The 23,873-nt window shown below is 38.9% G+C and overlaps 3 protein-coding genes across 3 annotated transcripts; all 3 read left to right on the top strand.

Moving 5' to 3' along the window:
* The first annotated feature begins 1,034 nt into the window (after positions 1–1,034).
* Positions 1,035–2,624, top strand: LOC129762605 (uncharacterized). Its single transcript, XM_055761035.1, has 2 exons — positions 1,035–1,758; positions 1,824–2,624. Exons 1-2 carry the CDS (start codon positions 1,689–1,691, stop codon positions 2,213–2,215), a joined length of 462 nt encoding a protein of 153 aa, XP_055617010.1. The 5' UTR covers positions 1,035–1,688; the 3' UTR covers positions 2,216–2,624.
* A 5,011-nt stretch (positions 2,625–7,635) lies between these two features.
* Positions 7,636–8,315, top strand: LOC129762106 (NPC intracellular cholesterol transporter 2-like). The gene is made up of 2 exons (XM_055760091.1): positions 7,636–7,757; positions 7,820–8,315. Exons 1-2 carry the CDS (start codon positions 7,688–7,690, stop codon positions 8,206–8,208), a joined length of 459 nt encoding a protein of 152 aa, XP_055616066.1. The 5' UTR covers positions 7,636–7,687; the 3' UTR covers positions 8,209–8,315.
* A 10,111-nt stretch (positions 8,316–18,426) lies between these two features.
* On the top strand, positions 18,427–19,084 carry LOC129763085 (NPC intracellular cholesterol transporter 2-like). The gene is made up of 2 exons (XM_055761850.1): positions 18,427–18,564; positions 18,625–19,084. Exons 1-2 carry the CDS (start codon positions 18,495–18,497, stop codon positions 19,014–19,016), a joined length of 462 nt encoding a protein of 153 aa, XP_055617825.1. The 5' UTR covers positions 18,427–18,494; the 3' UTR covers positions 19,017–19,084.
* Positions 19,085–23,873: the final 4,789 nt, after the last annotated feature.

Raw genomic sequence — 23,873 nt, 5'->3', positions numbered from 1 at the left:
GTACTTTGCTAGCTAAATTTCAGATATTCTGTTCGATGCATCAACGCATAGCTGTTCCAGTACCTGATTCTTCATCTTCTTCTTCCCCACAAATACAATCGAACGAGCGACTTTCGAAGCTCCAAAACCAATCCGGCGTTGGTTCCGCTTACGCCTCCCCCACAATATCGTAAATCTCACATCATCCTAAAATCACATCACTCACCTGCCGCCTTCGTTAGTCAAATAACGCCCAGCCACAAGAAGCTGGCGGGCTGGTGCGAGGATAGCAGGCAAATATTTTAACGTATCAATTACACGGAAAATTTGCTTCCAACAACTAATTCGCATAATCGGCGGAAGAGAGTACTTCCGTCGCACGACGGAACACGCCATTCCCGGGGTGGTGCCGCATCCGCACCTTGACGCCATTATGGTGTCGGATTACCGATAACGACCGCAAGGTTTGCGCTTTGTCCCCCCGAGGGGCAGAGGGTTAAATTTTTGCACGCATGCACGCACATTACTCCGAATGTAAAATAATCTCTCACCTCGCGTTGTTTCTGATTGTGGTCGGGATGTTGTTTTAAATGCAATGCGTTTCCCGAGGAAAATCATAGAGCAGTGGCTCATAAATGGAAAATGCTGTCGCACCATTGTGGGACAGAAACTTCAATTAAAACAATTGTAAGAAATTATAGATTCGAACTAGCCAACAGAAGTGGATTCACAGCCTACTGCTGTGGCAATTCCTACGAAGTTTATTACGTGTCGATTCCCTTCAAATTGCCGGGTATGAAATTAAATTTTAATAAAAAAAACTTCTTACTCCACGGTGGATACAATAAAATTGCCTGCGAAGGGTAATGAATTTAATTAGAAGGTTTTCACTGCACTGCTCAGGTGTGCATGGCAATCGTAGCATTTTTGTTTCCAGGCTGTTTGATTTTTGTGGAAGAAATCACACCACAGTGGCACAATGGAAATAAACCATTTTTCTATGCGGTTTACCCTATACATACCAAATTGAAACATGAAAAGTTGCATGCAAGTTGTTTGAAGTTTCTTCAATTGAAACGAATTGATTTTTGCTGGGATTGAAGGTCAATTGTAATATCTCCGTCCCATCATGGCATGAATTAGAGCTTTCTTTCAAAGATATGTTCCTCGACCATATTTTCGGCAACAAATTATCCTTTGCATATTGTCTAAACGCATTTTCCGACATTGTCTTCAGTTTTCGATGCGTCTTCTCTTTACTGTCTTGTATCGATTGAATTCGGACGTCTTGGAGTGATATCTGTTAGTTTTGGATAGAGAAATACGTTAACTGGAGGCGGTTCTTCAAGAGTTAAACATCTATCAATCCGTTCAAATGGAAAGTTACTAAGCTAGTTTCACTTAAACCTCTGTAACATGTGAACTAACAATCAGACTGTCGCTCACACTAATTCTGATTCTGTTTGTTTACGGTAGTTTACGGACCAATCAATCAGTAATCACACGATATCTAGCATAGTTATCGGAATAACCTCGTGACATTATCGCGATCTAACGCGACATTGCATTCCTCGACGAGGATAACACTAGTTATCTGCACTACGACATTCGATAAGAACTTCCGGTGATTAGCACTTTACAAAATAATCATATAAAAGCAACATCTTCACACGTTCATTGGGTTAAGCCATATTCGTTACAGTCGAACGATGTTGAAGTTCTTTTTGGCTTTAGCTTTCGTACCAGCCTTGGTCCAGGCCCGTACTCCGGTTCGCCAGTGTAAGTGTTTAAAGCAGACAGATCTGCCCTTATTTCACGTCAACGCCAAATTTCCACCACATCAGGTAACAACAAGGCACCCCTTCCGGCATTCGTGGACATCAACGGGTGCACATCGATGCCATGTCAGATCCGAACTGGGGAAACATTCGAGGCCGTAGCCGAGGGTATCGTTGTTCCAGTGGCGACGACACGACTGCTTACCTACGCCAACATACGGGTCGGTCTTGTGTATGTGCCCGTCCCGATACTTCCGGAACTGGAGGATGCTTGCACGGTGGCGCTTGAACCGGGAACCTGTCCGGTTACGGCCGGACAAAGTTTGACATTCAGAGTGAAAATGGAAGATTTAGAGGCGCCAGCCATGTTGTTGCCTACGCGCGTTGAGGTGGGAGTCCGCACCGACGATGGCAAGCAAGTGGCCTGTGCTCAACTAGATGTGCGAATTGTACGTTAGGTGAGGTGGGAATTGTGGTTACATTTGAAGGTAGTACGCTGAATAAATTTGTACGATGTCTCCTGCTTCTTTGATTCAATTGTCGTAATCCGTTCCGTAGAATCAAAACATCAAAGTTGTCCTTCAAAAAGAAGATAAAAACAATGTCTATCATATCAGCCCTCCGCACATCTCTTGTTGTCTTCTTGAATGTGTAAGAAAGCCTTGAAAAAGTCGCAATCCTGGTCCACATAGCAAACCAAGATGTATAGGTGATAAGACAGTATTGGAGGATTCGAATAACTCCTCAAACGGTCAGACGATAGAAATCAAGAGTGTACTACGAATACTATCGTTGAGTCGATTTAGCATCAAAATTTGGTCGACCTATACTCGATGGATTACTTTCAATCATGAATAAAAAAAACAAAAGAGCACCCCTGATTTTGAAGGTCCGACGTGCAGAATTAAGTGCGCTACACATACAGCGTCATCGTCACCGTCTCGTCTCTTTTGCCGACGTCAAAGTTGCCGGTGATTGTATATGTGAATGCAACCGATTTCCATGGAAGAATATTTGACATTTCATTCTTTACGTTGACTTCACGGTGACGGGACGTTGTATGTGTAGCGCACTTTATGCTTTAAGTTTGATTAAAGGGTGTATCACATCAAATTGCATCACGGAAAAAACGCTGTAGAAATTTAATTTTTAGGAATTATATCTTCAGCTTTCGCTTATAATCAGATAAGAGTGTATAGATCACGTTGGCCATGCTTCACTGTCAATTTTTCGTAAATTTGGAAAAATGTCGTCGAACGAAAAAGAGCGTCGTGAATTAATCCTGTGCACTCATTTCGAGAATCCGGAGTTGTCACATCGGGACATCGGTAAGATGCTGGGAATCGTCCAATCCACGGCCAGCAGAGTACTAAAACGATACTTCGAGAACCTAACCATCGACCGGAAGGTGAACAACGGCAAAAATGGATGCTCCGTCAGTGAAGAAGATCACAAGCGCGAAGTTAAGCAGTTTAGACGTGATCCGAGAAGTTCGGTCCGGGATGTCGCCAATAAGCTGAATTTGTCAAGTTCATTCGTCCAGCAGACCAAGCAGCGGGAGGGCCTGCGTACATACAAGGTTCAGAAGGCTCCTAACCGTGACGAAAGGCAAAACATGGTGGGGAAGACGCGAGCCCGGAAGCTGTACACCGAAATGCTGACGAAGCCGCATTGCCTGGTAATGGACGACGAAACCTACGTCAAAGCCGACTTTCGTCAGCTGCCGGGGCTGTTGTTCTTCTCCGCAGAGGACAAATTCAGCGTTCCGGAGGAGATTCGCAAGCAGAAACTATCCAAGTTTGCCAAAAAGTACATGGTGTGGCAAACGATCTGCTCTTGCGGAAAGCGGAGCGCCCCCTTCGTGATGACCGGCACGGTAAACGGGCAGGTTTACCTTAAGGAGTGCCTACAGAAGCGGAGGAGTGCCTACCACTATTGAAGCAGCACGAGGGCCCGACCATCTTCTGGCCGGATCTCGCTTCGTGCCACTATTCAAAGGACGTGTTGGAGTGGTACGAAGCCAACGGGGTCACCTTCGTGCCAAAGGAAATGAACCCGCCCAACGCGACGGAGCTTCGCCCAATAGAGAAATATTGGGCGATTATGAAGCAGGCCCTCCGGAAGAACCCAAAAGTAGTCAAATCGGAGGCGGACTTCAAGAGAAAATGGATTTCTGTTCAAAAAAAAAACTACAACCCAACGTTGTACAGAACCTTATGGACGGGGTAAAGAGGAAGGTGCGAGCATACGGGCTTGGGCTCGAAGTATGAATAAAAAGAAAATGCCAAAAGTTGTTTAATAGTTTTTATTTTACTGTCTAAAATTTTCAAAAGGATCGGTCTACTGGGCGAATTTCTACAGCGTTTTTTCCGTGATGCAATTTGATGTGACACACCCTTTATGATAGTTGCTTTTCAGTTATCAAAATAATGTCCAAGCGAGAGGAGCAACTTATCAAAATTTTGTTCATGCATCGCGATAGTCCGAATTAGAGAAATCATTAAATGTGGCAGAATCAACTGTCACCAACGTAATGAAAATGCTTAGGGAACGTTTGTGGACAGCCAGGAAGTGTGGGTGAAAGTGAAAGCTACGTGAAAGTGTCACTGGGAGTGTCGTCTACAACCGCAGATCGGGCTTAAAAAAGGGGCCTGATTCTCAACTTTTATGAAGGAAATGATCCAAATCGCGACGATAAACAATACAAATCAAATAAAACCCGATCCCAGAGACTGTTTTTGACGATGCTGAAGCCAACAGTACCGAAAATATTCACGTTCACGACATTCAAATACGACAAATTTCAACCTACCTTGTATTGATAACCTACTGCTCAAGCGAGAATCGATAAATATAAAACAACACTATCAATGAACATCAGTGGAATGAACATCAATATCAGCTTGCCATGAAGTTCATTTTTCATTTGCATCTTCATTTTAGACATGATATTCATAACGTCGAAATTGAAGATCATTGCGTATTATTGAAAATCAAAGCGTAAAATTCAACGTCAACCAATTGAGAGTGCCAAATTCTTGTTTTTGACGACTTCGGCAATGGAATGTACAGTACAACTGTTGCTATGTTTCATGAATCTACTCCAGATTGGCAGTAAACGGTAACATCCATCCCCAATTATAGAGCAATGGGTGAAAATAACAGACGAAAGGGAGAGGAACATAATCTTGTTTTGAATTGCGGTTGCATGATACTGGCTCTAAATGAACACCAATGAAATATAAACCCTACGATATGGGTATTGGATGAAAGGGCTTCAACAGCAGAAGTGGAATATCGTTTTCCGATGCCATTATGGAAAAGAACATGGAAGTAAAATGACAACCAGCCAAAAAGTGTTGGAAGTCACTATCATACAGTATAAAAAAAGAAAAAAACAAACGGAAACGGAACGTTCAACGCCGTCCAACACTAAACGTCGCTCAACCGCTCAACACCGCACAACGGTCAACGCTCAACGAAAACTAATGTTACCTTTTCCGGATTCCTGGTCCTTTCTTTTTTTCTAAATATGGGAATCAAACACGTTTTCAATAAAAAATCGTTGCAAGCGATGGAGATCCACTTAACGTTCGTGATAGTCACCTGAAATTATTGACAGAGAGGAAAGTGACTGAATGCAGGCTTTTCCAAATTCGTTCATGCTGTTTCCGTTCAATATACTAGACAAAGTTCACGCGTCTCGGCTCTTCTGTTATACTCATTATGACATATATGGTTTTGAGGTTCAACAGAAGAGAATTCATCCGACACTCGAAAAAAAACCTTATTTCTTCATTCGTGAATAAATTTTGATAATTTGTGGCATTGATTATGCGGATCCGACTGGCGAACATGAAACCAAGGCGCCTAGATGTATATCCTAAGGTGGGCCAACTTGCTAAAACCACTCTTCAGCCATCTTGGAAGTGTTACTGTGTTTTGTTTGTAAACAAAACACAATACGCTAGTGCCGAAGCTCGTTCGTGATCAGTCTGTCTCTTTCACGTTACAAGCAAATAATTCCCCTTCTGTTTTCTTCCGTACTGTTTTTATATACCGCTCCCCTAACCAACTTAGTGACGAAACGGCCTCACCTAGTACCATAGACCCGTCTTGCATAAAACAATGTGAAAGAGTAGGGTGCATCTTAGATTGACATACTTCAAAGAAAGTGTATGTTTATCACATTTTAATGCTATACATCTAAATATGTTTAAAAACAGTTTGTATAATTTCAGTTGCAAAGCACTCCCATTGAATAAATTACAGATTGACGAGAAGTTGGTTATAGACCAACTCCGCACTCAACGTGCTTCTCGACCGTTAGAGGAGCCCGTAGATCCTGAAGTTAGCAAACGCCACAACTATCGATTTATGTGCAAGTTGATGCAAAGGACCTGCGGACTTCGTGTTGTTCCGGTATCGCTGATGAACTGCAACAACAGCGAACTGTGAGAACATTCTTACAAACTATGTTTACGGATCGGGAAACAAACTAACGGAATGAGTGCCGATGCAGCACTGTCTGGCCGTGTTCACTTCAAGGGATGCTCGAGAACCTGTCGCAGGAGTTTGAACCGGTTTGCGGAACGGACGGAAAACCTTCTGCAAACAAATGAATTTATTCTTGTGAAGCAACGTGGTTGTATGTGCATGAATTTTTCTTTTATATTCTTAATAATAAAATGACATTATATATATATATATATATATATATATATATATATATATATATATATATATCATCATTATATTTTCCTTCACATTCTTCATTCCTTCTTGTGAGCTTCCTGCTATTGATGCAAATTCCCCGACGCTGTGACACGTCTTACCTGAACGAAGGTCCAAAGAGAAAAGAGGCCGAGTAATGGTTGTTCGCGCAGTTAATGCTTATTCCGTGTAGAGTTTACACACACTCTCTCATCGAACTCCCTAGCCCTATTTCGCCTCAAGTCAGTCTATGCTACATTGTTCCACATTAAGCCCACACACTTCTCAATAACTAACCAATACGAACAAAAGGAGCGCAGTGCTGGAAGCAGCGCTGCAAGCAGGTCGACGCCTTGCAAATGTTGGCAAGAAAGTGGCGTCAAATTGTTCGATGAATGCATACACAAGGTCGATAAATCGATTGCAAGGTGGCAGTATTTGGGGTCCATCGTCAACATCATATTCGACCCAATCTTGGCAGACAAAACGAATTTTGGGTAACCACCGAAAAAACTGTAAAATAAACCTTCAATCACAAACAACCAAGCAAAGATAACATCTCTCGTTACTTTTGAAAAAGACCTACCTGCATTGATCGATTCTCTTCGCCATTATTCTCTTTCGGTAATAACTCGGCGGTAAAAGCACTTCCTGATGTGTTCGAAGGAAACCTCGTTTATCAAAACATGTAGCAAAACTGGCGCCAAATCTGTCATAGCAGATAGGTCCTTTTCACAAGATACGTGAGATATAAACTTTGGCTATAGAGTGGAGAATCTTGGAGATTTGGCCTAGCGAAACAACATAACACGAGCGAAAGGAATGACTAACTGAAGGAATTTCCATTTCCGATACCGAGCACCATGATAGCGGTTTGCTGTGTTGACCCTTCTGTCCAATGGAGGTAATTAATCTAGGAAAATCCTTTGTTGTTATTCTCCAACAGTTTATGGCCCGATCAATCAAACAATCAACAATAATACTACATCAAGCGTGATTATCGGCGCCTCGCAAATTTATCACGATTTATCTTTGACTTTACACTCACCGTGGGGGTTAACATGTTTTGTTTCCACTCGGACTTACCTATTTTTACCGTGAGAGATATCGGCAATGCGACGTTCGATAAGAACTTCCGATGATTAGAAAATCTGAATATAAAATCCTCGGTTCATTGTAATGAATCCACATCCGTCGAAAATCGCCACCGCTGAAAGATGTTCAAGTATCTTTTGCTCGTAGCTCTCGTGCCTGCTTTGGCCCAGGCCCGTACTCCGGTTCGCCAGTGTAAGTGTTGAACGCTCAATCCAGGTAGTTAACGGCATCGATTAATATCATCTATTCTATAGGTGGCAACAGAGCACCGCTTCCGGAATTCGTGGACATAAATGGCTGCACATCGATGCCGTGTCAGATCCGAAACGGAGAAACACTGGATGCCGTCGGTGAGGGTATTGTGAGTCCGGTTGCGACGACCAGACTGCTAACCTACATCAACGTCCGGGTGGGTATCATAACACTGCCCATCACTATCCCTCCGGAGCTGGAGGATGCTTGCCTAGCGGGAATCGAGCCCGGCTGTCCACTTGCAGCCGGACAAAGGTTCAACTTCAGATTACTGATGGAAGACTTGGAGCTGCCAAACCTTGCGCTGACCGCACGGGTTGAGGTGGGAATGCGTGCCGACGATGGTACGGTAGTGTCCTGTGTTGAGTTCGATGCGCGAGTTGTGCGTTGAAAAGGTCGCAATGTTTGTTAGTCCTTACATCTGTCGAAATTTAGAATAGCAAGAAAACTATTTACTGATTATGAACGATTATAAAAATATATAAAGAGTGATTTTAAGGCGTTCGATTTCTAATTTACAGAAAAAAAAAAAACAGGGAAATCCTCTCCATTTTTTTAAGATTAATTTTCCACGACTACGTTTTGAGTGATCCAGCGATATCCAATTTAGAGATACTTTTTCGAGGCAATCGGATGATTTCTCACCGATAACACGTGTAATGTTGTCTTCTGGTGCTTGAATCGATGCAGGTTTATCTGCACAAACAAGAGATTTGATATATTTCCACAAAAATAGTCAAACGGTGTCAAATCGCACGAACGAGGCGGTCTATTCACTGGTTCAAAACGAGAGTTGAATTGCTCACCAAATTCATTGCTGTATTGCAAGTGGCGTCTTGTTGAAACAACATATCTACCGGATTTAGCTAGTGTATTTTGGGCAATAAAAAAAATCTCGAGTCAACCTATGTAGAGCCCGAATTAATTCGTATACATTTTTTATCTTATCGACAACTTGGTGTAAATGACACAGTAGTCATTCAGGCGTAAAAGTATCCCGATCATATAACATGTTGTAAATTACACAGTAGCCATTTAGGCGTAAGAGTATTCCTATTATTCGGATGTGCACAGTTCGACTAAGACTTCCATTCATGTGTTTTGACGTAGAACTACGTCTACGGTTGCCAAATCAGAAAACAGGTTATGTTTTTAAGAAATAAAGTTAACGTTAATAGCTATTTTGCCGCGAACGGATTTTGACGATTTACATATCAAACGAATCGGAAATTCCCTAAGATTTGTTTTTCATGCTATGTATTACAATACCCTGGTGTGTAAACGGTTTAAATGGATGAAAACTAGAAGTCTTTCCATTTTCCCATAATTTTTTCTGCTCATTTGCGATCATTTCTATCCGTGCCGGCAATAACGAGCAACTTATCGGCGATCAACAAAGGGTAATGAAAAGTCTCCGTGAACAAAGAAAAGAAGAAGGAGAACGAAGGGGAATATTTGTCTAGAGCATACGAGGGCGGTCCGATAAGTACTTAGCCTCATCGTCCGATGGTGTCATTATCCCAAGAGAGATTACTTATCGTGTATTACATTCTGGTAAATGGCTACTGTCAAAATTTCAGCCGAATCGGACTCGTTGTTTTGTTTTGATCGTGTGTGGAAGCGGGTGTGTACGCGGATTTTAGAAAAATGGAACAAATGGAAATTCCGCCGTCGCCATGGCCAAATTGGTCGAATTGCACTACGAACCCATCCACCGTATTCTCCAGATTTGGCACCGTGTGACTTTTTTTTCTTTCCAAACTTGAAAAAGTCACTCACCGGCAGAAATTTGAGTCGAATGAGAAGGTCATCGCTGGCTCGGAGGCCTACCTTGCAGACCTCGAGAAAACGTATTTTTCAGATGGATTAAAGAAGTTGGAGCATCGCTGGGTCAAGTGTATCGAGAAATAAATCGCCACTTTTTCAAAATTTTCGTTTTTTTTTTTGTAGGTTAAGTACTTATTGGACTGCCCTCGTATTGGATCTCGCTAAGACAAACTTTCAGTATCGTTCTAGATACGAAGCAATGAACATCGCTTGTTCTTCCTTGTTTTCGTCATCACATGTCTTCGTTTCGGATTGAGCTGTGGGCACGACCAAATTACTTACACGCTGATGTTTCTGGCATTGCAATCATTACATCGAATTGACGCCATTGCATTAAATAATAGTTCCGGAATTTCGTGTGTGATTTGGTTTCGCATAACGGTAGCAAAACTGTCCCTCAAGGATGACTGCCAAACTAATCTAGACCGGCAATACTAATTAAAAGGGCTTCTGTTGAGAAGAGCGCAAAACGGGGAGAAGTGTATGCAGCTTTGCCAATGTTCTGGATTCTTCCATTTTTTTTACTCAATCCAGTCAAACAGTTAAATCCCAAAATCTTCCAGTTTTTTCATTATCCAGTTTTATTCAGAATTTCTATATGTGTGCTTCAGTTTTACCCATTTTATGTGAAATAAATTCACAATGAATAAATATTATCCGTCTCTCACCCCCTCCACCATTGACCAATTTTGTTTTGTGACATTTAACGTTCGATTGATCCAATCAGGTGTTCAAGGTTCAGCTTGGATCGGTTTGTCCTTTTCTTACACATTCAGCTCTGTGTTTTTCGCCTGCTAACACTTCTGAACTCAATTCGTTAGCGAGCGTTGTGTGTGGTGCCAGATGTTCTAGGTCTTCCAAAACATTCTGAAGTTCAGACCAATTGTGCATTGTTGACGTAGAACTACGCTGTAGTTTAATTCAAGTCGCTTGTTTATAACTGCGAATATTACTTTAAAATGCTACGAAATTTTAGAAATAACCATTCTACCAGTTTGGTCGCCCTGAAATATTTTTTTTCTTGTAGAATCATTTGGCGATTATTCTTTGATGATTCATTCTTGTCCTCACAGAACAATACATGCTCAAGACAAGCGCAGTAATCATCCTTAGTGGAGAATGTTTTGCTACTGGCAAGTGAAACCAAATCACTGACAAAATTCCAGAACATTTATTTTCTTGGTTAGCTAACGATAGCCTAGCTTTATGATTCCCCACACAATTGTGTAGCTCAGAACCTTAATGCAATGGCGTCAGTTTGATGCAATTTTTGCAATGCTAGAGACATCAGCGAGTCAGTAATTTGGTCGCGTCCACTGCTCAATCCGAAACTTAGACATGTGAGACTTTAAACTTCTTCAGTTCATTCGTCTCTAACCTTCAAAAAGGCCCTTGGAAAACTTTACTTTTTCCTCGTATTACTCCTCCACCCCCAATGCCTTGAGAAAGGCATTCGATCCCTCACCGTTCAGCTCGCCAAGCAACGAAGTTGTTCAGTCGGTGTTTTCACGAAGAATGAAACTTTCTTCTTCTTCTTTTTGGCTTTAAGAGGGTTTAAACTTTTCAGTTCATTCGCCTCTATGGCATGAAAGTTTGCCTCAGCGAGATCCACTGTTTATACTCTAGACAAATATCCCCCTTCGTTCTTCTTCTTTTCCTTTGTTCACGGAGATTTTAGCTCTAACGATTTCACCTTCGTTGCTCGTCCATAAGTTGCCCTTTATTGACGGCTCTGTCTGGACAGAACAAATGTATGGGAAAATGAAAACGCTTATATTTTTTCATGAATTTTAACCATTTACACACCATGGGATTGTAATGTATAGCATATCAAACAAATCCTAGGGAATTTCTGATTCGTTTGGTATGTGAATCGCCAAAATCAGCTCGCGGCAAAAATAGTTATTAAAGTTAACTATATTTCAGAAAAACGTGACCTGTTTTCTGATTTGGCACCCTTAATGAAAGACGTAGTTCTACGTCAAAATGATAATGCATACTATGGTGTTTATGCTATTATACTATGGATGCATACTATGTATATTTTGTTTCAAAAAAACTTTCACAGTATTGTTCGAGTGGTGGGAAACGCAATTTTGATCTGCTCGAATAATATGATTAATAATTGTGGATTTCGCCACTATTGGGTTGCCCGAAAAATAATTGCTCTTTTCACACGTAGATGGCATTATTGCTGTTTGTGGATGTCTTATGTGAATTTTATGATTTGTTTTCCTCTGACGTTTGTTAGTTGTCACTTTTACTTTACTTAACACTCCTATACTCGCGCATAGGTCTGTCAGACGGAAAAAATCAATAATTCGATCATTTCTCAGAAAATATCAACACTACGTCTTTGCGATTCTCTCTAGCTTCGTTATTCGTCGTTCGTCATCGTTTAGCGTATCGCATGTGTTGATTTTAACACTTTCGGTCTGAGACACCGACGCGAGTATAGGACTAACTTTTTGGAACAATTGACTTTTTTCCTATTTTAGAATATTGTTCAATGAAATGTTTAAACTGATGTTAGTGGCGTGAAATATTTACTGAATATAATGCATAAGATCATTATAGGACTATTCTTATTTTATTTTAGTCCTTTTTGTCACCGGATTGAATGGATTCATTTATTATTCGTCGTTAGATTCATACGTGCAAAAGCATAATATAAATGTTTGACTTTCGTATAGTTATTCGCTAAAACAATGATCACACATATACACACATATGAAAGAATTGCACTTGTGGAAGAATTGTAAACAGTAAACTTAAAACTAATCAGTGGTGTATGATAATCTTTTACAGTTACAGTTATAATGAACAATATTGACAAGAAAACAAGAAAAAGAAAAGGAAATTTCTAAAAATCCTTTTATATTATCTTTTATGCCCCATCTAAAAAAAGGCATTAATGCTTAGTTTACCAAGAATACAGAGACAAAGAATTTTAGAAATATGCAAACTTTAAATTCCAGAACCTTTACCATCTGGTAATTATCTAGAAGGTCGTTATACATTCTTCTCTCAAAAAAAAATACCCCAAAAACACGCTACAACTTCATGAAATGTAGAAAATATGTATGTTTCGAGCATGCAGTTATGGTATGTTCTGATTCTTACACCAATGAAACCACAATCGATTGATTAGTTTTTCTGCTGATTCATAGCTCCTTTTTTTTATCCCATTTATTTATTTCTTAGGCTCATTAGCATTTTATCTGTAACAGAGCCGGGTTTTTATCGTGTACATGTACATATGTTTATGTTCCTATAAATTGTAAATTACACATTAGTAGTAGTAGCCATTTAGGCGTTAGGTTTTTCTGTTCCATTACATAATGGTAAATTACACTGTAGTAGCCATTTAGGCGTAAGGGTATTCTATCTGTTCTTCCATTGTTCAGCAGACCGGACAGCGGAGACAGTTGATATTGATCATTGTTGGGTTATTTTTAGAACAGCAGCCCGATGTGTCTTGCAGAGCAGAGCAGTTGTATGGATGAATCGATCTTATTTCGACCGTGGATCGTTCTCCATCGCTGATGATGGTTGCGTGGACGTAGTTATTCTTTAACAACACAAAGATGGTCAATTGAGGGCCCTGAGTTTGAACTCACGATCGATTCGCTTAGTAAGCGAACGCGTAACCAAGTGGCTACGAAGACCCCCTGATTCATAGCTCCTTATTCTTTCTTCAAATATATTAGTTGCTTTCTTTCAGTCAATAACAAGAAAAAAGTCGAATTTCGTAACTTCTATTGGAGTATCAAAAATTACTCTGTCTTGAGGAGGCTGAATTAGATGACTATTAAAACTGAATGCAGACGGAGAAAACATATTTTCTAGCGTTTGTTCATTCAATTACACCCACTTCTTCAAATGAATACCCACGAAACCTAAAAAATACACAATAGCAATATTACAGAGAAGCTCAACTTTCGGTCTGTGGCACCGTGCGCGAGTATACGAGTTATGATTTAGCGCACGAGTAGGGGAAGACGGGGTAAGACCGCCCGGCGGGGTAAGTTTTATGTTAGTTCTAGTTTTATGAGAAATCCTCAGTTTTTTCGCAATTATGAAAAGAAGCATGCAAGAAGCATGATTAGCCTATTTTTGTCGTTTCGAAATACTTGGCAACACTTGAGCGCACGAAATATCAAAATTGTAAGCAAAACAAAGTTTTCATCCATTGCGGTTGCAAGCGATCTAATTTTCAAGGCAACCAAAATAAGGATTTTCCAGCAAAAACTGTGTATTCAGTTAATTGTCAGTGTCCCAATCCTTCAGTACATTGTTCCGATTCTTTCTGCGTTAAAAGGTATGTAAAATGTAATATAAAATGCGTGAAAAGTGCAAAATAATGCAAAAGGTGCTCTGGGGGGAAGACGGTCCACTTTCGACGGGGTAAAAGTGGCATACGTTGTGATACTGAATGAATTTCATATCAAATAAAATACCATCTTTTGGCTCGTCTCTTTACACACAAATGCCCCGAAAGTACATAAGGAAGTCGTCGAATAATCGTCCTTATAGATTCCGATAATTTGTTAATTTTTTCACGAATATTTGCAAACCTTTTCAGAAGTTGCGTGTAGTTTATGAACAACTCTAAACATTTAGTACCTTAGACAACCCTGTTCCTGTTATTTTTACTAGACTAAACTGTTTGAAAATAGCATCGCTCCGTATTACCCCGTCATGGTCCGTTTTACACCGCGGGTGTTCCTTCTTACCCCGCCAGGGAAATAAATAGCAATTTTTATCATTTCAAAAATCAATGAGAAAGGCAAAAAAAGTTATACAATCAACAGTTACACATTTTTTAGTAGTAGATTATTAGATACTCAATGATATGTAGCACAACAAATAGGGGAAATCCTGAAGGAGGTTTAGATGAAAATTGGTTTTCTTATGGGGACGGTTTTACTCCGTCTCCCCTTACAGGAGGGTTAAGATACAAATTTTCCTTTTTTTTCGTTAAAAAATGATAGTTTGCTGCCAGTTTTAGTATGGAATCCAAAAACGAACATTTTCGTCATATTTTGCCTTTTTTATTTCCGTAAAGGAAAAAAAGCAGCGCAGGCTGCCAAAATGTTAGTAGATGTCTATGGTGGGGAAGCCTTAAAAAAGAGATAATGCAGAAATTGGTTTGATAAGTTCATTCTGGAAACTCTTCGCTCTAAGATGAGTAACGTTGAGGTCGGCCAACGAAGGCTGATGATGAAATTGCCGAAATCAACAATCCACGATCATATAAAACGTCTTGGCCTCGTTGAAAAACTTGATATTTGGGTACCACATGAACTGAAAGAAATTCATTTAACAAAGCGTATCGATGTTTGCGATATGCATCTCAAACGCAATGAATTTGATCCTTTTTTGAAGCGAATAACTACTGGCGATGAAAAATGGATTGTTTACAATAATGTGAATCAAAAACGATCATGGTCCAAGCATGATGAAACACCAAACACCTCCTAGAAAGCTGATATTCACCAAAAGAAGAATTTGCTTCCAGTTTGGAGGAATTGGGAAGGAGTACTATTTTTTAAACCGCTTTCAACCAATCTCACGATCAATATGGAAGTCTACTATCGAAAACTGGACGAACTGAATGCAGCGATTATCGATTATCGAAAAACGTCGAGGATGTCATCTCCACCAGGACAACGCCAGACCACACACATCTTTGGTCACCGGCCAAAAATTTATGAAACTTTGTTGGAAATTGATGTTACATCCACCAAGTAGCCCGGCCCTTGCACCAGCAGATTATTATCTGTTACGATTTTTACAGAACTACTACAGGGTTTTTCAGATTAAACGCCCACACAAAAAAAATCGGATAGCTCCTTATAAGATTCTTTTTTCTCTCCATCGATGGTTACACTGCATTCCCCACTTCGGGACACTAATATTCGGCTACTCGTTCAGTCTGATCGGATGGGTTTTAGTGTCAAGATATACAATTTACAAGAACGTGTATTTTTAGTGAAATCGTATTACTCGAGCAACCAAAGCCTTAATGAAACTTTGTCCTCTTAAGGTAAGAATTTCCACATTTCTCGTCGTCGATTACTTCCTCTGGGGGTACGTGAAGGGTCCTTCACGCTATGTTAATATAACTCGGGTTTTCCACAGCATCGAAGTAGTAATGTTAGAGTTTTGTATGCATAATTTTGTTTACCGTTTAAAACACGTTATCGAAAAAAGGGACGGTCACATCGAAAGTGTCATAAAATAAGCTTTATTTTCGTTTTATAAAAATAAAAATCGGTTCACTTTTGTAGAAGTTATTAAATTTTGTTGCGTGAGCGTTTAATCTGAAAGACCCCGTAAATAACAATGATTTGGTGTCCGTTCCTCACGATTTAACTCAAGAACGGAGCAACGGATTCAACAGTCAGTATCAGGATTGATGCGTCTTAGTCTGCGTTAGGTTTATATGTCAAAAAAATTATGGAAATCATTCGGAAAGATGGAAAATTAAAAAGTCATTTTTCAGCAAATTTTGTATCAGATTTATATGCCTAAAAAGAAATTATACACGAATGTGGATCACGTACAGAAAAATAATTTAGGTGGGGACTTGAGTGTTCGAAATTATTTAAATGAAAATATCAATTGTTGGTGGGACGAAGTTCGCCGGGTCAGCTATTTTTTAACAATTATCAAGCGTTCGTGTACTTAACCATGATAAAAATGTAGATTTGAACCAACGTTTTGACATTGACAGATCATTGAAATGTTTGAAGGGTCCGTTCACACGAAGGCACAAAACTGTCAAGTCGCTAATGGATGCCCATTTATTCCATGGGATTCAAGGATCCATGGGATTCGAGTTCTACCGCAGTTCAGATTGTTATATTCATCAAAAACAAGAATTACATCATGGAATATGATTGCCGTCAATCTTTGTCCTATCAGATTTGCTCATCATTGTTTACTAGGGTAAATTATCTTGGTTTGTCCAGTCGAAAATATGATCATGGTTTGCCCACTTTTTTGAATGCTCTAATTCAGCGCTCCTGTGTCAAATAAGGCCTTCGAATGTTTCGAAACATATAAATGAAATTGCCTTTTACACGATTTATAGTAGTTTGATAGTATATTTTTACGAAATCACATGTTTTAAAGGATTATAAAATACACCTTCTATTTGTGTCAATGCGCCCCTCACTCGAGCTAACTTTTAATCGATCACCAGATGATTATTTGGCACGTATTCAGACCTTTTCTGGATTACAACACTTATAAATATTGTCAACATCATGCTTGCTCACCATTTGTATCGGATTTACATAGCTAAACCATTAAATTAACGCATTTTGATGAACTCAATTCTGATCATGAGTTGTCCAATTCAATAATGTTGTTTTGTCCACATGATTTCTATGGCAACCGCTTGGCGCGCTGCAGTTTGTTTATGTTTGTTTATGGTGTGCTTCGCGCATAGCAGAAGTATGGTTTTTCTGTGTTGATTGTGTTGAGGTGAACACTTCTAAAATGCCCAAGAAAAGGCAATATTCTGAAGAAAGCCTAAATTATGAATGAATCAATATGATGACAGTAAACTCAAGCAATGATAAATGCAACATCTAATTGTGAATTCGAATGTTTTCATTCAAAAATGGAGATTTCTAAAACCGGACAAACCATGATCATTTTTTTGGGCAAACCATGATCAGAGGTGGTCAAACCATGATCATAATTCTTCTTTAAGGGAAATCGTTAAAAAAACATAAAAATTTGAATAATTTCAACACCTTATGGTAGTATTAGCAACTAGAGACTTGGGGCTTTTCAACAAACCCAAACTCGTATCGATTATGTGTGATTTTCATGAAGAAAAATCGATTTGCATTTACTAGTTGCGTAAAAACACCCCAAATTGGACAAACCAAGATCATTTACCCTATATATGGAAAACTCTAAAGTTGTGATATCGATCAAATCAACTCGAGGTGATAATAAAAATTCAAACTCAGTTCCCATAAATGAACATATCTTTTCCATATTGGTAACCACAAAATGAATTGGCATTTTTTCTAGTAACTCCCATTTCATAGCATTCACTATAAATGCAACGTAAAAAATTACATCACTGTGCGACACGGCATGGAATATCAGAAAACTATTTACATGACAGATTTACATGATAATGTTGCATATTCATATGCTCCTTAATACGAGGCATTCCCACTCAGAAAGAAACCGATACCATCCCTACACGAACGCAGCAAATTCTTGCATCTTACAGGTCCAGTGTTCTTTCCTAGTGCCGGCCATCAAATCACTAAACTACCAACGGATGTTATTAACTGTAATTTGGAAAGTCACGTCCTCGAGGTAATCAATACTGATACAAGAGCCCCCCAAGCAATGATTATGTTGTCCAAAATATCATTTATCTAACTTTTTTCGAAAGCCGCTATCACATATGACGACAATTGCAGTAGAAGTATAGATAAAGTTACCGAAAACAAACATTATCACCGGTAAGCTGCTCTTCCGTTATGTTAACTATTTTCCTTACACGACAGATAAGGTTTTACAACTCGATGGGTGGTCTGACTGTGACAATAGCTATAGTGCGAAGCTGAATTTTCATGTAACGTAACATTTGCTGATGATTGGCTTTGCAGTATATGTGGGTGGTCAACCCTATCAATTTAATTTTAGGGAGTTAGATTAGATTGATCCGACTTTTGATCGATAAAATACTCACACGTCATTGTGATAAGACAATTTAGCAGCTAACATTAACAGACATTTGCTATATAAACAGACCTCTCTGCCTCCGACGAAACAGACTTAGTTTCGGTTGGAAATCAGCAAGAGCTCAAAATGTACAAGTACATCCTGCTAGTTGCCTTCTTGCCAGCGCTGGCCCTGGCTCAAACTCCCGTTCGACAGTGTAAGTATCTACAAAAACAAAACAAAAATAGTATTAGCTTTAATACCTCATTTTCAATAGGCCCCAATGGACCACCACTTCCGCCTTTCGTGGATATTAACGGTTGCACATCATTACCATGCGAGATTAGGAGTGCCTCTCCAATTGAAGCTTTAGCTCGAGGTATCGTTAGCCCTATTAGCACACCCACATTGACAGCCTACATCAACATCATGTTGGGAGGCATAAACATTCCTTTCCCGATGCCGGACGGACTGGATGATGCCTGTCGAAACGGAGTTGCGTCAGGAACATGTCCAGTTTCAGCTGGACAGACATTTGACTATACCCTCAGGCATGGCGGCATGCCCCTCTCGATTACCGGTGTTGTCGTCCAGGTCGAGGTTGGTCTGAGGGCACAGAACGGTCAACTCGTTGGCTGTCTCCAGTTCGACGCACGAATCCTTCCGTAGAAAGTACTTCATTTGTTGGCTCGGCTAAAATCCCCGGACAAGAATAAATATATCAAACAAGCACTGCATGATTGTATTGTTATTTAATTCAGTCTGGATCGACCCGATCTACCAACGATAGTTCAGGTAATTTTGCACAATCGAACTAACAATTTAAAAAACGCTTGATATTTCACAAACTACACCCAATAAATCACTTTAAATTGTATTCAATGACACTGCTTTCAAACGAATTGACTGCCGGACTGAGATTGAAACAAATTTTAACACATTCCATCCCAAGCTTCTCTCCATACTTTTCATTTCTTGTTCCTGAAAATCTTGGTACCTGCTAAGTTAGTTCTTTTTGGTGGATGTTTCGTTGCAAAAGATACACTCGTGAAAAAAAAAATACGGCGGTTATATTCCTTCCGCACCCTGTAAATGGTTTAAGGAGTTTGAGAACAACTAATTCACTGAGTGGTGTTGATGATGGTCCTTGCTCATCTTTACCCAAATACGAACATCCATTCACAATGTATTTACTGTCAACGTCTGATGCCAACCAGAATTTTAAGTTTAGAATAACTTATCGAGTTTGTTGGGGAAACATTGAGTAAAACGCTTCGTTCGCCTCTCCTATCAAAACGAATAAATCGCACGATTTCCGAGAAACGATTTCTGTTCATTGTTCGCGAAGAGAGTTCAGGACCCCATTTCTTATTCCATAAATATGAAATGTTCAAATTTCTTGTTCGATACGCACCACGTGCATATAAAATTGCTATAAAAGTAATAATCTAATTCTGCAGAAATTAAACTCCATTCAGATCCAAACACTTCCTTCTTCATTATATTGCGTTTCGCAAACTCTGTTGGTCCCGGCGTTTCTCTAAAAATGGTTTGAGGCGGGGATCTTCTACGTCCAGCACCATGTGGAATTTTCTGCCAAACAGTTCCTTCATTTGACGTTTCCATATCCTGATTGTTTTGTTCTCAATAATTTTTGAAGCTAGAGAACAGTTTCATTCTTTTTTGTCCCCTACGTGTGTTCACAATGTTCTCTTCCCCATTATCGGTGCCAAGTAGACCAGAGTCTGTGTCCAATAGATCATATATTATTCTCATAATTTTCTTCTTCATGTATTTCAGGCCATAGTTCGTAGAGGTCGTTTATTTCTTCCAACAACTTCCTTTTTTTTTTTTGACATGCTAGGAATAATTTTTTGAATCCTTATTTTGATAATCCATCCATAAGAATAAAAATGGAAGGCCAAATGTGTTGCTAAGCGCAAAACCCGAAGAAGGAATGGTCCGATTTGACAAAAAGCCAATCTATATATATAGAAAATGAAGTGATGTCTGTCTGTCTTTCTGTCTTTCTGCCTTTCTGTCTGTCTGATTCTTAGAGACTCGGAAACTGCTGAACCGATCGACATGAAAATTGGTATGTAGAGGTTTTTGGGGTCGGGGAAGGTTCTTATGAAAGTCTGAGATCCCTCCCCCCTCTCTAAGGCGGGGCTGCCATACAAATGAAATAAAAAATTCTGCATATCTCGAGAACTAATCAAGCAAACGAAACCAAATTTGGCATGTGGAGGTTTTAGGATGCAATAAATATTTCTATGGTGGTTAGATACTCCTCCCCTCTCTTAGGATGAGCTGTCTTCTTCTTCTTCTTCAATGGCACTAACGTTCCTAGAGGAACTTCGCCGTCTCAACGTAGTATTACTTGCGTCATTTTTATTAGTACTTAGTTAAGATTTCTATGCCAAATTACACGCCTCGAATGCATTCTGAGTGGCAGGCTCTAGAATACGCGTGATCACAGTGCAAGTCGGAGGAAATTTCTTTGACGAAAAATTCCCCCGACCAGAACGGGAATCGAACCCGAACACCCGGCATGTTAGTTATGACGCTAACCACTCGGCCACGGGTGCACGGGTAACAGCACAGAATGAGCTGTCATACAAATGAAAAACAAATTTCTGCATAACTCGAAAACTAATCGAGCAAAAGGAGCCAAGTTTGGCATGTTAAGATTTTAGGAGGCACGAAACGTTTCTATGGTGAATACCCAGCAAACATTAAATCGTATAACTTTGCACATGATAAGTCACATATAATTTCGTATCAAATCACAATCGCATAATATATCAATCAAAATATCGATCATATATATCTAAATCGATCGATCATAAAAGCATCGCATATCGTTATATACGGCTTTATATGCGTACAAAATATGGCATATACGTATATCGCCTCCACTTTTGTGTGTATATGCTAGTTATCTGCATCATATATCATACAAATGTGTCTTGGTTGTATGTATATCGCCTCCAATTATAGCTATTCATACGACTTAATGTTTGCTGGGTAGACACTCCTAAACCCCCCCCCCCCCTCTAAGGGGGGAACAGGGGAGGGGTCTGTCCTCTATTCTATCACATTTTCTGTATCAAACATTTATTCCATGTAACGGAGAAACATGTTATTTGCAAGTGGTTGAATAATCTTGAACGAGAATTGAGTCTGAAAAGAATCTGATGAGTTTTGGTAGAAGTACTAGGAATTTTATAGTAAAAGGTAAATTCAACGGGATCGATTAGAAGATCAATCAATGAACAGTTCTGCGATTGGACTCATGAACTTGCGCTTAGTAAGAAAACGTGAATGTTTGAAGGTGTTGATAACAAAAAACAAATGGATGAAGTTTGCCGGGTCAGCTAGTCCTGCATAAAATTTTTAAATGGAAGCAACAGAATCGTCCTATCTAGGGTAATTTTTGAATTAGTGCCAATTAAAGGCAAACAGAGCCCGAAACAGAGAAAAGACAAATAACTTTGTCATTGTTGAAATCCGAACATATGCGTAGAAGGATTTTTTCATCAAATTCTCTTTCGGTCCAGTAGTTCAAAAGTTATGAATTTGTCATTTCATTTTTGGATAAAAGGGGAAAAATGAGTTTTCGGATCATCGGTTATCTTTGAAAAATTATAATTCCAAAACGAAAAAGAACATATCTTAAATTTTGAAAATGTTAAGAAAAAAATAAAAAAAAATATAGTGCCCTCTACTTCAAAGCCATGTAAACTAGAAAAAGCAAATATAATCAATGATTGCGAAAACAAAATTCAAAATTTTTGCAAGAGTAATATTTTTTTCAAAGCGATTTTTCGGACCACCCTAAAATGGAAATGGACACCCTATATGAAAATATAAAAAAAAGGGTTTAATATTTTGCAAATAAGGATCAAATTGCCAATTTGACCGAAAATCTGAGAACCACTATATCAGTTTGACACTATACTATACTATAGGTCCGTACAGCTATATTGTATTTTATTTTTCAAAGTATCAAAGATAGGCTCATTGAAGGTATTAAATAACAGTGTGGCATCTTTAGCAGCGAACCTTCACCCTTGGTTACATTTCCAATAGTTAGGAGATGATTCCGGATGCCCTTCGTTATCCCAGGGGAAAGCGTAATACAGAATTCAATTGATACAAAGTAAATAAAGTATAAAAGAGCAGCGAAAGTAAGATGGCAGATAGTTAAATTAAAAGGAAAAATAATTGGTGAATTGAATAGAATTTATAGACAGAAATAATTGGATGTTTTAAAGTTAAAATTTGGGAACACTAAACGTGAGTCAAGTTTGTACATCTCTAGGTTCAACTTATTCATGAAAAACTGTTTTCATAGGAATGTTTTAACGTCGTACTGCGAAGAATAAAGACCTGTTAAAAAATTGGAAAAGTTTCTTGTTATTGAATAACAAACAGTATTTTCTTCTTCTTCTTCTTAAATGGCACTAACGTTCCTAGAGGAACTTCGCCGTCTCAACGCATTATTACTTGCGTCATTTTTATTAGTAGGGGAGAGGGGGACAGTCTCAGACGGGGGCAGTTTCGGACAACGCTTGTAAAAATTAAGTGGTACAATTTTCAACCAAACTAAAAATATAAGAAAGTTAACAGCCCTTCCACCAATAGCTGTCATATTGTTTGACATCTCCTGGTCGTTTATTACTTACGAAAACAACACAGTGCCCTTTTTTAGACACATTTCGAAATTTTTGAGCTTGAAGTTGTAAGTATTTCCCTAATTTCTTTGTGAACGATTTAGAAATTTAAATTTCATTTAAATTTCAGTTAGTAACTAATATGAAATGAAAAAAACGTGCATACATCGGGGAAATAAAGGTCTATTTATTAGATAAAATTATGATTTGTCTTCGGATAGTGGTGGGGCACATTCGGACATCGTGCAAAAACTCATAAAAAATACAAAATTTTTAGTTTTTTCTTTACCTCTAAAAGTTTCTTGGTTCCATTCATTTGAATTTCATGCAAATGTAAATATTCATTATCAGAAATTGTCGAAATTAAAATACTTTGGAAAAATTATTTCACACGCAACTCTGTATGAAAAACTATATAGACATTATTATCTTAAGACTAACTATTCTCGAGATATAACAAAATTTATAGAAAATTGTATTTGGTGAAAAAACCATTTACGCATATCATGAAATCTCAATCATTATGGAATCGTTCAATTTTTATAGTTTTGTGTTTTGAAGGTCTAAGACCCGGTAACTTTAATAGTTTGATCATAAGAAATAGCTTGTTCATTCACAGTTTACATGAGATATTTTATAATACAGATTTCACTGAAGAAGATCAATGATATGAGAAAAAGTATATGAACGTTTGAATGGGCAGTACTCGAGGCGATTTATTGATAAATACGGATAATTTTGAAATTCTATAATATGCGTAATTTAATTTTATTTTGAATGTGTAGGTTGTATCTAAAAAAATATTCTTCCTGTCCACGTGGACTCGGTCTATACCCCCTCCTCCCTCTCC

Source organism: Toxorhynchites rutilus, chromosome 1, assembly GCF_029784135.1.
Source record: "Toxorhynchites rutilus septentrionalis strain SRP chromosome 1, ASM2978413v1, whole genome shotgun sequence".
NCBI classification, from domain to species: domain Eukaryota; kingdom Metazoa; phylum Arthropoda; class Insecta; order Diptera; family Culicidae; genus Toxorhynchites; species Toxorhynchites rutilus.
This window is presented reverse-complemented; position numbering and strand designations above follow the sequence as displayed.